Source organism: Rhinopithecus bieti, unplaced genomic scaffold (assembly GCF_001698545.2).
Source record: "Rhinopithecus bieti isolate Rb0 unplaced genomic scaffold, ASM169854v2 scaffold_18349, whole genome shotgun sequence".
NCBI lineage: Eukaryota > Metazoa > Chordata > Mammalia > Primates > Cercopithecidae > Rhinopithecus > Rhinopithecus bieti.
The window spans coordinates 26,382-39,839 of record NW_016809054.1 but is presented as its reverse complement, the minus strand read 5'-3'; the positions used below and the strand labels follow the sequence as shown (position 1 = coordinate 39,839).

Genomic DNA, 13,458 nt, shown 5'->3' with positions numbered 1-13,458 from the left:
TCCCGCTTCCCAACATCCTTGGTGGCCCACAAGAGGTGGGAGAGGCTGTGGCCGAGAGGACACTCCCCACAGACACTCAATGCCCACCTTACCACTGCCCGCCTCCACCAGCCCCAGGCAGTGAAGGGGGGAGGGCCATGAAAGGGGCCTTTGTGTTCCATGCTGAAAATCTCACACCCAGGAAGAAAGGTGGGCAGGGATAGCGGGGGTCCTTAATAGTGTGAGTCTGGGGCATTGCTGATTCAGAGTGAGCTCCTCTCTAGGCTTGGCCCATCTGCAGCTTTCCTTACTTCAGGTCATGGTGTGGGCTGCTGCAGGGGGCTAGGTGGGACTTGGGCCCTGAGGTCACAGAGCAGATGGTCCTGAAGGGAGCGCAGGATGTGTGCTGTGTGCTGAGACTGGCCCAGAGCCCAGGTGGTGGTGGTGGTGGGCAGGGTGAGGGGAGGCAGGAACAGTACATCGTAGGGACTCAAAGCTCTCATTTCCTTGTCTGGCATGAAGCCTAACTCTCCGAAGAAGAGAGACCCAGCGTGGATGTGAAGAAGCATGAGCCCCCTTCCCTACTTCTCTTCTAGCAGGAGTAGCCTCTGTCTGCCTCCCAGCCAGGACCTAGTCCCTGGAAATTCTGATTTCACTTGCTCTTCTGCCACTGTGATCTGAATTGGGCCTCTTCACCTTTCCAAGCCTCAGCTTCTGCATCTATAAAATGGCTGTGAGGAGGCTGGGTCTGTGCCATCCTCCTACATTTGTAGGAACCAAGAAGGGTCAAAACCCATAAGTGTTTTGTAGGGCATAAGTTGTGCTTGATTTATTGAGATTATTTCTTCTGGAGCCACAGAAGGATCTTGAGACCTGGCCTCTCCTTAGAAAGGTCGACTTCCTCTGTTCCCAACTTGGGAAACTATTCCCCAGTGAGGGTGGGAATTGCCCCAAGGCCTTCTACCACTGCCTTGCCCTGGGAGGAAAGGGTAGGCGCCTCAGAATGTGATGCTTATTGCCAAGAGACAAAAACCCAGTTTACACCCGAAGCCTCCCATGTACTTTACACCTCTATGGCCCAGATCCAAGGTGTCCCTTGGGTGGGCAGCGTCTAATCCTCTGGGAATTTGAGCAGTAGGAGAGGCAGCTGCTACTCCCACCACTCTCAGCCCTTCTTCCCAGTTTTCTGCTAAGTGTATGGGGTGAGGAGGCACATGCCTCCATGCCTGGCCAGTTTTTTAAAATTTTTTTGTAGAGATAGGGGTCTCACCATGTTGCATAGTCTGGCCTTGAACTCTTGGCTTCAGGCGATCCTCTCAAAGTGCTGAGATTACAGGCACCAGCTACCCTGCCTGGCCCAGGCTGTCTTAGACATGCTGGGCACCGTGAGTGGACCTGGCCCTGAAACTGCCCCCAGGGGTGACCCTAGTCCTGGTGGCAGACAGGCAAGGGTTAAAAGGTGTGGGCTGGCCTAGTTCCTGGCCAGGTAGGCTGGGCCATTACCTAGTGGGAGGTGGCTAAGGCATCTGCCACTGCTGCTCACTGCCACTACCAGCCGGAGCCAGGGCCTGGTCGAGACAACTATTTTTGAGGTATCTGAGGCTACCCCACGGCACTCTCTGGCATTGGTGAGCACCTGGGAGCAGTGGGCCCAGGGTTCGAGGGGGATGAGGGCACTGGGGAGCTGGGGCAGTGTGTACTGAAGTTCCCTTCGCTAGAGAGCCAGGTCTGTGGAAGAGGCACACCAACAATGCAGGGCAGGGTGGCAGGGGGCGGGGGTGTGTGTGTAGGGGCAGTGAGAATGGAGGGCCTGAGGACGGGGGCAAAGCCCAAAACACCAATTTCCTTTCCTGGCACCGAGCTGATTCCCGGCCGGAAATGGATGAGGAGGGATCGGGGAAAAGAGAAGTATGAGTCCCCCCTTCTCCACCCTATCTCTGCTTCCTTTCCTCCCCCAGGAGTAGCCTCTGTCCTCCCCCAACCCAGGGCCCAGCTCTCCAAGAAAGACCAGACTGGGCTACTAAGAAACCATTACTCAGGCACCTGCCTGCCTACGCCTGATTTGTTCACTACAGTGGAGGAAGCGGGGGCTCTGGGGAGGGGAATGGCCCAGACATTGAGAGTTTGTATTTGCTCTAATAGTGGCAGGATGTGGAAATGTCCCCCCAAGTGTTGGGGTGCCACCCAGGTGAGGTATCTTGGTTGTAAACAGTCATTACAGCCAGGAATTTCTTTCTCAGCTGTGGTGTCAGAATGGCAGACCTGAAAACCCTGCCGGGCCCGCCTCTGGGTGTGCGGGGTGCCCTCTGCTGCTCTCCTGCTGCAGCTCATCCCTGGGATAGGATGGGGGCCATGGGGTCACTGGTGTGGGGAGACCTGGGGTTGGTGTGGGGGTGTGCTGGGGAGGGGTTTGCTGGGATCCCTTTCTCACCATCTGGGTGGGGACGAGGCCCCAAGGCAAGTATGCAGAGGGCAGGTGAGCGGAGGCAGAGGCTTAGGAACTGGGTGTGGGGGTGTGGGGCGGTGACTGTCTAGCCTGCCCAGTGACCCCATGACTCATGCTCTAACTATGTCCCCCCGAGGTCGGGCTGACCGGGAGGAGTTGGGGTTCCTGTGTGGACCCTGTCTGGACTTCTAGGATGCTCTGAGAAACTAGAGAAGAAAGGATTGGCTGGGTGCAGTGCCTCATGCCTGTAATCCCAGCACTTTGGGAGGCTAAGGTGGGTGGATCACCTGAGGTCAGGAGTTTGAGACCAGCCTGGCCAACATGGTGAAACCCTGTTTCTACTAAAAATACAAAATTAGCCAGTCATGGTGGCGTACACCTGTAATCTCAGCTACTCTGGAGGCTGAAGTGGGAGAATTGCTTGAACCTGGGAAGTGGAGGCTGCAGTGAGCCAAGATCTTGCCACTGCACTCCAGCCTAAGCAACAGAGCCAGACCCCGTCCCCCCCCCCCCCCCCCCCCAAAAAAAAAAAAGAGAATTGAAGCAGCCCAGCATGGGATTGGGACCAATGATGGCAAGGGGAGCCATGGACAGAGTTGGGTTCCTGTGGGGGTGGAGGAAGATTCCAGGGAACCCTGTGAGAGTTCCTTGGGCCTAAATGGGGGCTGGAAAGTTGGAGCCCCAGTGAACTGGGATGTCGAGGAACCCCTGCCATGCTGGGAAATGTCAGACCTTAGATGAGTGGGGATGTGAATGCCTCTGCTGGGGCCTAGGTTTGTCAAAAGGCTTTAGGGACTGATCCCCACCCCTGCTGTTGAAGGCAGGGCACCACTGCCTCAAGAGAGGGGTACATGCCCTATGGGGCAGGTAGGAGGACTGCAGAGAAACATGACACTTTATAAGCAGCTTGGCCTCACCCCACAATATACAGATGGGGAAGGGGCTTGAACCCATGCCTCTTGGTTGGCTGGGTCTTCCTCACACCAGGCTAACATCATGACAAGCTACCGACTTCAAGGTAGGTGATAACGGGAACTCTGTGGCCCCATAAAGCCCTCGCAGTCACCTGACACCTAGGTTAGGCCAGGTGGTGGGAGGTGATATTACTTGGCTGCCCCGCTGGGGACTGAGCATGATGTGGAAGGGAGGGAGCAAACTCCAGAGGAGGGGTGGCCAGCCAAGGCAGGCTCCATGGTCAGCTGAGCCATCGGGCAGAGAAGGAGGCAGGAGGCAGGTGGTTCGTTATTTGCAGGTGTGGACTTTGCTTCTCACAAATCCCAGCAGGAGGACTTCCCTATGCTAGGCTCAGGATAGGCTGTCGTGGGGAGAGGAGCTGGAGGGATCCTGGGTCAAGTGAACATTCTCCTTGCTGCACTAGAGCTACAGAATGGAGTTGGGACAAGCACAGACCCACAGATCTGGGCTTGAACCCTGGCTCCACTGCCTCCTCATTCGTTTACTCCGTCTTTTATTCATTCAGCTGGCACCCATTCATTGAGCACTTCTGCGTACAGCCGTGTTCAGGGTGCTGGTGATGCTGATGAAAGTGGGACAGATAATGTTTCTTGTCCTCGTCGATGTTCCAGGAGGCACAATCTCTTGTTGGACAACTGTTTGTGAGAGGATATAACTGTGGAAGTGATACTGAATGAGAGCCCGGGCGCGGTGCTCAAGCCTGTAATCCGCACTTTGGGAGCCGAGCGGCGGATCACGAGGTCAGGAGATCGAGACCATCCCTGGCTAAACGGTGAAACCCCCGTCCTCTTACTAAAAATACAAAAAACTAAGCCGGGCGAGGTGGCGGGCGCCTGTAAGTACCCAGCTACTTGGGAGGACTGAGGCAGGAGGAATCGGTGTAAACCCGGGAGCGGAGATTGCAGTGAGCTGAGATCTGGCCATTGCACTCCAGCCTGGGCTACAGAGCGAGACTCCTCTCAAAAAAAAAAAAAAAAAAAAAAAAAAAAAAGCTCCAGAAGATAAGTGTGATGCAGGGCTGGGGTGGTGAGAGGTTGAAGAAAGCACTCAGGCAGAGCCACAAGCCTGAGGGCAAAGACCTGAGGCCTGAGGGACCCAGGGAGCTTAGGAAGAAGTTGGTGGAGTTAGAGCGGTTTCATGAGTGAGAGTGATAGGACAGAGGGGGGTGGGTCTGGGTTATGTCCCCTGTGGCTGTGGGCCAGTTTATTTCACCTCTGTTGCCTGCCTATCCTCATCTCTAAAATGGGAATACGAATCTGTTCTGGGTGGCTCTGAAGATTTAGTGTGCATCAATAGGTAACTATTGCAGGCACCCCAGCGTGTTGACTGCATGTCATTGTTGTTATAGTTGGTTGAATCTGCCCATTAATTCTCCTTCCCCAGGCAAGACTCGTGGCTGTGACCCATGGGCCTCTGAGGAGGCGTTGTAAGTCCGCCCAGCTCCCCCACTTGCTGTGCTCCCAACTCAATGCGAGGGAACCAGGGCCAAGGTACCAGGGCCAAGTGGGTCAGACATCCACACGGATTTCTGAAAAGGGCAAGGTCAAGCAGGCACGTGGGCCAGGTACCCCTTATTATTCCCCGCTGCGGCATGGAAGCTGGGAAGTGTCTTGGTGGTTGGGGGTATCAATGGGATTCGTGCTTCTTAATGGCTCCTGTGTGTCACTGCCAGACTTTGCCAGCATGCAGCCACGGCCTCGGTCTCTGTGCAGCACCAAAGATGGAAGTCAAGGTCCAGCTGATCAGCTCTCCTACCATTCAATGCCCAGGTCCTGTGGCTCCCTTCCCTCCTGCTGCCCTCCTGCTCTAAATCACCACCTGCTTGCTCGGGAAGAGTCAGGTCCCTTGCCTCCACAGCTGCTCCAGAATGCCCCTGGCTGTCCATGATCTTTGCTCCCTCTGTGTCCAGCTGCCCCTGTTTGGAGAGGCTGCCCCCCAGGTGAAGTCAGAAGCGTCTGGCCCGGGGGCTGCTTGACCGGCAGCGGACGGCCTGCAGGAGGCCCTGAGCCTGAACTTCAGGAGCTCCCGCAAAGTGCAGTCTCCCAGGAGGCGGTGAGGGGCCTGGCCCTAGGGTTATCAGGCGGGGAGGTTGGGAGGAGGTGGGAAGCGGGCCCTAAGGTAGACAGACTTGGGTGGGCAATTCCTCAATCACCTTGTCTTGGCTGTAGATTCCCTGTCACGCCCACTTTCTCCTCAAAGCTCAGCCTTAGATATGTTAGAATGAAGGAAATATGAGGGCTGGGTGCTGTGGCTCACACCCTTAATCGCGCAGGCAGCCTTGGGAGGCTGAGGCAGGTGGATCACCTGAGGTTGGGAGTTCGAGACCTAGCCTGACCCAATATGGAGAAAACCCTGTCTCTACTAAAAATGCAAAATTAGTCTGGGCCACAGTGCCTCACGGCCTGTAATCCGGCAGCACTTTGGGAGCCGAGGCGGGCCCCCAGATCACGAAGTCAGGAGATTGAAGACTATCCCTGGCTAAGCCACGGTGAAACCCCCGTCTCCTACTAAAAATGCAAAAAATTAGCCGGTGTGGTAGTGGGCCCCCACCTGTAGTCCCAAGCTACTACTTGGGGGGCTAAGGCAGGAGAATGGCTTGAACCCGGGAGGTGGAGCTTGCAGTGAGCTGGGATCACACCACTGCACTCCACTCCAGCCTGGGCGACAGAGCAAGACTGTCTCAAAAAACAAACAAACAAACAAACAAACAAACAAAATTAGCTGGGCGTGGTGGCTCACGCCTGTGATCCCAGCTACTTGGGAGGCACTGAGGCAGGACAATTGCTTAAACCCGGGAGGTGGAGGTTGTGATGAGCCGAGATTGCACCATTGCACTTCAGCCAGCCTGGGCAACAAGAGTGGAACTCCACCTCAAAAAAAAAAAAGAAAAAAGAAATATGGTAATACAGGCCCACTGTTGACTATTTCAAATCCAACAAACTTCAGAAAACAGGTTCTGTCCAAAATTTGGCAGCACAATCTGACCTGAACTGGCACAGGGCGATCTGTAGTTTCAGTTTACCCCTCTTACTATAATGCCCACAGTGTGCCAGAAATAATACTATAGCTCAGACCATGCAGCCACAGCCCCTGAAGGGAGTTATGTAATACTTAGGATCTCAATGGTGTCCCCTTTATAAAAACGAAACAATTCTGGATTCCAAAGCAGGTTTCCCTGCCTCCCATGCCCACCACCCCAGGGGTTTGGGCCACTGAAGTTTGGGCACACCTGCCTGGTGGAGATACTGGGAGGAGGAAGGGGAGTGTCATGCGTGGGTGCTGAGCCGGACCAGGCTCCTGGTAGGACTTCTGTAGCTTCTGGGATCATTAATGCTTCACCCCATCCTTCCAACTAACCCTTGGTAGTCTCTGACCCCTGCCTCCCACCAGGAGCTGACTGGCCAGCTGCCCCCTGAGTGCCCACTAGAGCCTGGTGAACGGCCCCAGTTGGTCCGCCGGCGGCCCCCCACAGCCCGTGCCTACCCTCCACCGCACCCCAACCAAGCACACCACTCCTTGTGCCCTGCTGAGGTGAGCAGATGGGTGTGGAGAGCAAGAGGGTGGGGAGAGGGGACAGGTACAGAGGAGTAGCCAGGAGGAAGGTGTGGGGAGGGGCTTGTGGCCAGGTGAGGGAAAGGCTAAGATGAGAAGGAAAAGGGCTTCTGGAGGTAGGTTCCTGCGATGAGGGAGGATGCTGATCCCTAACTGTCAGGACAGGCCTCCCACCCTCAGGAAGATAAATCGACCCAGCCCTTCACCGAGAGGCCCTGACCCGCCCCCTCCCCGAGGTGAATAGGCCTGAATAGGCTGCAGGAAGTACAGGCCAGCCTCTAGTGGGTTTGGCCCCACCAGGTCCCTGTTCCTGGCCATTTCCAACATTTGGATGGGCCCGACAGGAGCTGGCTCTTGAGGCCCTGGAGCGTGAGGTGTCAGTGCAGCAGCAGATCGCGGCAGCCGCCTGTCGCCTGGCCCTGGCCCCTGATCTGAGCACCGAGCAGCGCCGGCGCCGTCGCCAGGTCCAGGCAGACGCACTGAGGAGGCTGCACGAGCTAGAGGAGCAGCTCGGGGATGTCCGGGCCCGCCTTGGCCTCCCAGTGCTCCCGCTGCCCCAGCCACTGCCACTGTCCACGGGGTCAGTGATCACCGCCCAGGGAGTCTGCCTGGGCATGCGCCTCACTCAGCTCAGCCAAGGTGAGCATCCCCTGGTGAGGGTGGGAGAGTGGACACTGGCAAATGAACGTGGTAGGGCTGGGATGGCCGAGTGGCCAGTGAAAACCGGGAGGTAGGCACAACTCAAGTGGCCCAACCGTGAGAAGAGTTGTGACAAACTGGCTTACCGGAAAGGACAAACTGTGGGGGACTGATGAATATCTGCCGGGACAGTCAGGAACCAAGCTGGGGTGGTCTTGGGCTCTGGTAAAAGCAGATTCTTGGGAAGGGAACAGGATGAGGCAGAAACTGGCCAGAAGGTAGCCCAAGTAGAGGTGCCCACCCAGTGGTGTAAGGGGGCGGCACCCAGGCCTGGGAGTGAGAGGCCCACTTCTCCCCCTCTCACCTATAGAGGACGTAGTTCTGCACTCAGAGAGCAGCTCCCTCTCAGAGTCTGGGGCCAGCCATGACAACGGTGAGGACTCCTATCCCCCAAACCTGTCCCCGACTCCTATGTCCCCTCAGCCCATCCCCTTTATTCATCCGACCACATCCTGCATGATCAGCCCATCCTTTGATGCCCAGCCCCTCCTGTGCTGCTTCAGCTTCTCCTTAGCCATGCTCCATCTTCCTGTGGGTCCCCCATCTTCTTAGCCTCACCCCACCCCAGCCCCCAGCCCCACAGCCCCAGAACCTACTGGTCAGCCTTAGCTGCTCCTCAGCCTGCTTAACCTGTCCCAGCACTTTGCCCCTCCCCATGGCCTTGCCCACCAGCCTGTCCTGCCCACTCTGGGCCCCCCTCATTGAATTCTATCCCACTTGCTCTCTTCCATTCAGAGGACCCCCATGGCTGCTTCTCTCTGGCCGAGCGCCCCTCACCACCCAAGGCTTGGGACCAGCTGCGGGCAGTATCCGGGGGGAGCCCTGAGCGGCGAACCCCATGGAAACCACCCCCATCAGATCTTTACGGGGATCTGAAGAGCCGACGGAACTCTGTGGCCAGCCCCACCAGGTGAGAATGAGCCCCTCCTCCCCTCCGCGGGAGCTGGGAATGGGATAGCAAGCTTGGGCTGGCAGAGGGTCTGCTGGTGGGTACAGTCTCTAACCTAGGCCTGCCTGTCTCTGTCTAGCCCCACACGCTCGCTGCCCAGGAGTGCCTCCAGTTTTGAGGGGCGAAGTGTGCCTGCCACCCCAGTCCTCACCCGGGGCGCTGGCCCTCAGCTCTGCAAGTAAGGGGAATCAGGGTGGCCTGGAGGATCAGAGGGGAGGGAACCATTAGTTCTCACTGGAAGCTTGAGGACGGCATTATCAAAAGGTGTGGGATCGCTGGGCGCGGTGGCTCACGCTTGTAATCCCAGCACTTTGGGAGGCTGAGGTGGGCGGGTTACTTGAGGTCAGGGGTTCAAGACCAGCCTGACCAACATGGTGAAACCCCATCTCTACTAAAAATATAAAAATTAGCTGGGTATGGTGGGGCATACCTGTAATCTCAGCTACTTGGGAGGCTGAGGCAGGAGAATCGCTTGAACTGGGAGGCAGAGGTTGCAGTGAGCTGAGATCAAGATTGTGCCATTGCACTCCAGCCTGGGCGACAAGAGCAAAACTCCGTCTCAAAACAAAAAAACAAAAGGTGTGGGACATGGAAGGCTGGGAGTTAAAAGTGAGCAGGCATCTCGGTGGATAATGGGTAGGGATTTGGGGCAGAAGCATCAAAGTTTTGAGTATGGGCTTTTCTGTGCATTTTGGACAAGCCATTCTCCTTTTCTGAATCAGTCTCCTCATTTGTGAAATGGAAATAATAGTATCTGCCTTTGAAAAACATGGACATAATAAGTTCTGGTTAACATATACTGAGTGCCTGCCACCTGCTAGGAATTAGTGGCACCAACTCATTCAATCATAATGAGATCCCTATGAGGTGGGTGCTATTGTTATTCCCATTTTATAGATGAGACAAATGAGGCACAGAAGGGTTAAGTAACTTGTTAGTAAACTGAAGTCCTGGAGTTTGAGCCCAGGCAAGTTTTACTCTAGAGTCCATGCTTTTAACCATTGTCGTCTTCTGCTTCTTAAATAGAGTGCCTACTTTCCCCAGGCTCTGAACAAAACCAAGTCCCCGTCCTTGTGGGGCTTGCATTCTGTGAATGGTGGCTGTTGGGATGGTAGCTTTGGGTGGTTCATACATATGGTCGGATAGAGAATTCAGGCAGCGTTTTACGTGTGGGCCCTAAGGCCTAGGACTCAATCCTGGAGGCCATGGGAGCCGTGAGAAGGGCCTTAGCATGGGGAGGGGTCAGCTGGATTAGGAAGAGCCCCCTGCCCGGCACCTACTCTGCTAGCCTTTCCTCTGAGTCCCTACACAGATTTACACCTCCCTTGGAGCTAACAGTGCCAGGCCTCCCCCACGCATTTCTACCCCCGACCCCCTAGCCTAGGACAGAACTTCAGCTGCCCTTTACATGTCACTACCTGCCACCTTTATACACACAGTTTCCAACCCTGGGCCCATTTGGAGATGTGAAAGTGAAGGCTCAGAAAGGGATAGGGTAGGGAGGGCACTGCACGCCTTCTGCCTGATTTTTCTGACCCTATTCCCATGACCCTCGCCTCTCACCTCAGACCTGAAGGCCTTCATTCTCGTCAGTGGTCCGGCAGCCAGGACTCCCAGATGGGCTTCCCCCGGGTGGACCCTGCCTCCGATCGCGCCTCCCTCTTCGTAGCTCGCACCCGCCGCAGCAACAGCTCTGAGGCCCTGCTGGTGGACCGAGCTGCTGGTGGGGGAGCTGGCTCCCCACCCACCCCTCTGGCTCCCTCTGCCTCTGGCCCCCCAGTCTGCAAGAGCAGTGAGGTGCTGTATGAGCGCCCCCAACCAACCTCTGCCTTCTCCTCCCGCACAGCAGGCCCCCCAGACCCTCCCCGGGCCGCCCGGCCTAGCTCAGCTGCCCCTGCCTCCCGAGGTGCCCCCCGGCTCCCTCCGGTGTGTGGGGACTTCCTCTTGGACTATTCCTTGGACCGAGGTCTGCCCCGCAGTGGTGGTGGAGCAGGCTGGGGGGAGCTGCTGCCTGCAGCTGAGGTCCCAGGACCCCTCTCCCGCCGGGATGGGCTCCTCACCATGCTCCCCGGCCCACCACCTGTGTATGCAGCTGACAGCAACAGCCCCCTCCTCCGCACCAAGGACCCCCACACCCGTGCCACCCGCACCAAGCCCTGTGGCCTGCCCCCAGAGGTTGCCGAGGGCCCTGAGGTGCATCCAAACCCTCTGCTGTGGATGCCCCCACCCACCCGTATCCCCTCGGCTGGTGAACGCAGTGGCCACAAGAACCTGGCTCTGGAGGGGCTGCGGGACTGGTACATCCGGAACTCGGGACTGGCCGCGGGGCCCCAGCGCCGGCCTGTGCTCCCCTCCGTGGGCCTGCCACACCCACCCTTCCTCCATGCCCGCTGCTATGAGGTGGGCCAGGCGCTGTACGGGGCCCCCAGCCAGGCGCCACTCCCACACTCGAGGAGTTTCACGGCGCCCCCTGTCTCTGGCAGGTATGGGGGGTGCTTTTACTGATGGGTAGGGGTCTCTTAAGGCAGATGGCGAAGATATCCAGGCCAGGGAGTGGCTAGTCATGATAGCTAATGAATTGGACCATGAGGAAACTAGCTGCCGTGATGGCACAGGGTCACTACTGCACATGACCTGCATTAGTCCATGGGGTCCTGGTGGAGGGGATCTTGGGCACTGGTAGCAGCAATTCTTTATCAAGTTATAGGCTGAAGATGAGCCTTGAAGCCAGGGTGCTGGGAGGAAGGGACATCTCATGCCCCTCGCCATTTTCTTCCTTGTTTCTCCATGCCGTGGAGCCTGAAAGTGCTGTCCTGTGCCTGCCTCCACCTCTTTAACGAGCCTCTTTTCCTTTCTTTTTATGTGTCTTGTCTGTCTTTTCCTCTTCTTGTCTTCCCCGCCCTGTCCTCCGGATTCCTGCTACCCCTTCTAAAGATACTACGCGGACTTCCTGTATCCCCCGGAGCTGAGCGCTCGTTTAAGTGACCTGACGCTAGAGGGGGAGCAGTCCTCCAGTTCTGACACCCAGACCCCGGGGACACTGGTCTGACCCCTTCTGATATGTCCCTTGTTGGCTTGGGCACGATTCCAATCTGGGGAGCACATAGCTGACCTCGCTGGGCCCTGGGGTGTGGTTGCTCTCAGTCCTGAGCGCAGTGCGCCAACCTAATCTTCCAAGGCCCCTGGCTCCCCGTAGGCCCAGGAAGGTGTCTGACACCCTGCTTCTTCTCTCACACTGTGCTGGGGACTGGGGGCCCTCAGCCAGCTTAAAAGAGAGAGGATAATGTCATGGGGACCCCAAGCTCCTTCATCCATTTATGTTTACAGTTGTGACTTAGGTATTCACTGTCTTCCTCCAACACTAGGCGTTTTATAAAAGGGAAACTGTGATCTCATCTGGTTGGGTTCATTCCTGTTGCCATGCCCAACCGGGTTCCATTCAGTAACCCCCTCCATAAAATGGACCATATCGGGTCTCAGGGCCATTTAGGGCAGCCAGGAGACTCCAGTGTGAACAGAAATCCCTGCCACGCATTGCCAGGGCAGTTGGGGCAGTGGGCTCTCTGCCCACACTTGGAAGGACTGCAGTCTGGGTGGGATGCCTGAAGGAGACCAACCCCGTCTGTGCCCACGGCCTCTGCCCTAACCACCCCCAGTCAGGAGGCCCCACAGGAGGGGCAAAGGGCAGAGCCATCAGGTGTGCCGTGTCCTGGGATCCTGTGGGGGTTGAACCTGGCATCTACCAGACCTGGCACTGGTAGATGCCAGTAAAATCCTCAGGTGAGGTCTGGCTACAGGCCGCGGGCCGCTCACCACTCACACCTTCCTTGGCTTTCCTTCCATCCACACCCCCCCTTTTTTTTTCTTTTCCTTGAGACGGAGTCTTGCTCTGTCGCCAGGCTGGAATGCAGTGGCACAATCTCAGCTCGCTGCAACCTCCGCCTCCTAGGTTCTCCTGCCTCACCCTCCTGAGTAGCTGGGATTACAGGCACACGCCACCACACCCAGCTAAGTTTTGTATTCTTAGTAGAGACAAGGTTTCACCATATTGGCCCGGTTGGTCTTGAACTCTTGACCTCATGATCTGCCCACCTTGGCCTCCCAAAGCACTGGGATTACAGCCGTGAACCACTGCACCCAGCCCCCATCCACCACTTTTAAAGCAAACCCACACAAATTGTGTTTTCTATGATACCTGTCTGTGACTTTCGGAGCTGGGGTTCCCCTACCCCTTTTCCTGGTGTTAAACTTTTCTTTTATACCAATGGATCTGGGCCCAAGACATTACCCACACTGGAAGGGGATTTGTATAATAAATGTGTAAACTGAACCCATGTGTTGCTGCTGCTCTGTCTGCCTCACCTTGAGAGCCCACACCTCTAGTTAGGACCAGATAATATATTTTTACAGGAAAAAAACATACCTTGGGAATAGCCTGTGATAGTGTCATCTGTTTTGACTTTACTTGCTTTGTGATGTGGGGCAACTTCTTTGCCTGTCTGCACTCAGATTTCTAGCCAACCTCAAACAATAACTCTTGGTAATATAAATGATGATAACAAAGACTCTGTCCTTAACCTCCCTATGCATTGTTTTTAATTTTTTTTTTTTTTTTTGAGACAATGTCTCACTGTGTTGCCCAGGCTGAAATGTAGTGGCGCAATAACAGCTCGCTGCAGCCTTGACCTCCCGGACTCAATCTTCCCACCTCAGCTGCCTGAATAGCTGAAACTGCAGTTGTGTACCACACCATACCCACTAATTAAAAAAAAAAAGTAGGCTGGGCGCGGTGGCTCACGCCTGTAATCCTAGCACTTTGGGAGGCCAAGGCGGGCAGATCACGAGGTCAGGAGATTGA

General features: G+C 56.1%; 1 protein-coding gene across 1 annotated transcript; it reads left to right on the top strand.

The window, feature by feature from the left end:
* Positions 1-6,267: 6,267 nt before the first annotated feature.
* CCDC120 (coiled-coil domain containing 120) lies at positions 6,268-12,924 on the top strand. Its single transcript, XM_017888388.1, has 7 exons — positions 6,268-6,931; positions 7,297-7,591; positions 7,962-8,024; positions 8,387-8,561; positions 8,680-8,778; positions 10,169-11,083; positions 11,535-12,924. Exons 2-7 carry the CDS (start codon positions 7,567-7,569, stop codon positions 11,647-11,649), a joined length of 1,392 nt encoding a protein of 463 aa, XP_017743877.1. The 5' UTR covers positions 6,268-6,931; positions 7,297-7,566; the 3' UTR covers positions 11,650-12,924.
* Positions 12,925-13,458: the final 534 nt, after the last annotated feature.

What these genes read in the sequence shown, in the direction of transcription:
- CCDC120 (XM_017888388.1), top strand. Translation starts at nt 7,567, where the DNA reads ATGCGCCTCACTCAGCTCAGCCAAG. An exon ending in TCTGTGGCCAGCCCCACCAG is followed by an intron (nt 8,562 to 8,679) that starts GTGAGAATGAGC and finishes GTCTCTGTCTAG; the next exon opens with CCCCACACGCTCGCTGCCCA. An exon ending in GCTGGCCCTCAGCTCTGCAA is followed by an intron (nt 8,779 to 10,168) that starts GTAAGGGGAATC and finishes CTCTCACCTCAG; the next exon opens with ACCTGAAGGCCTTCATTCTC.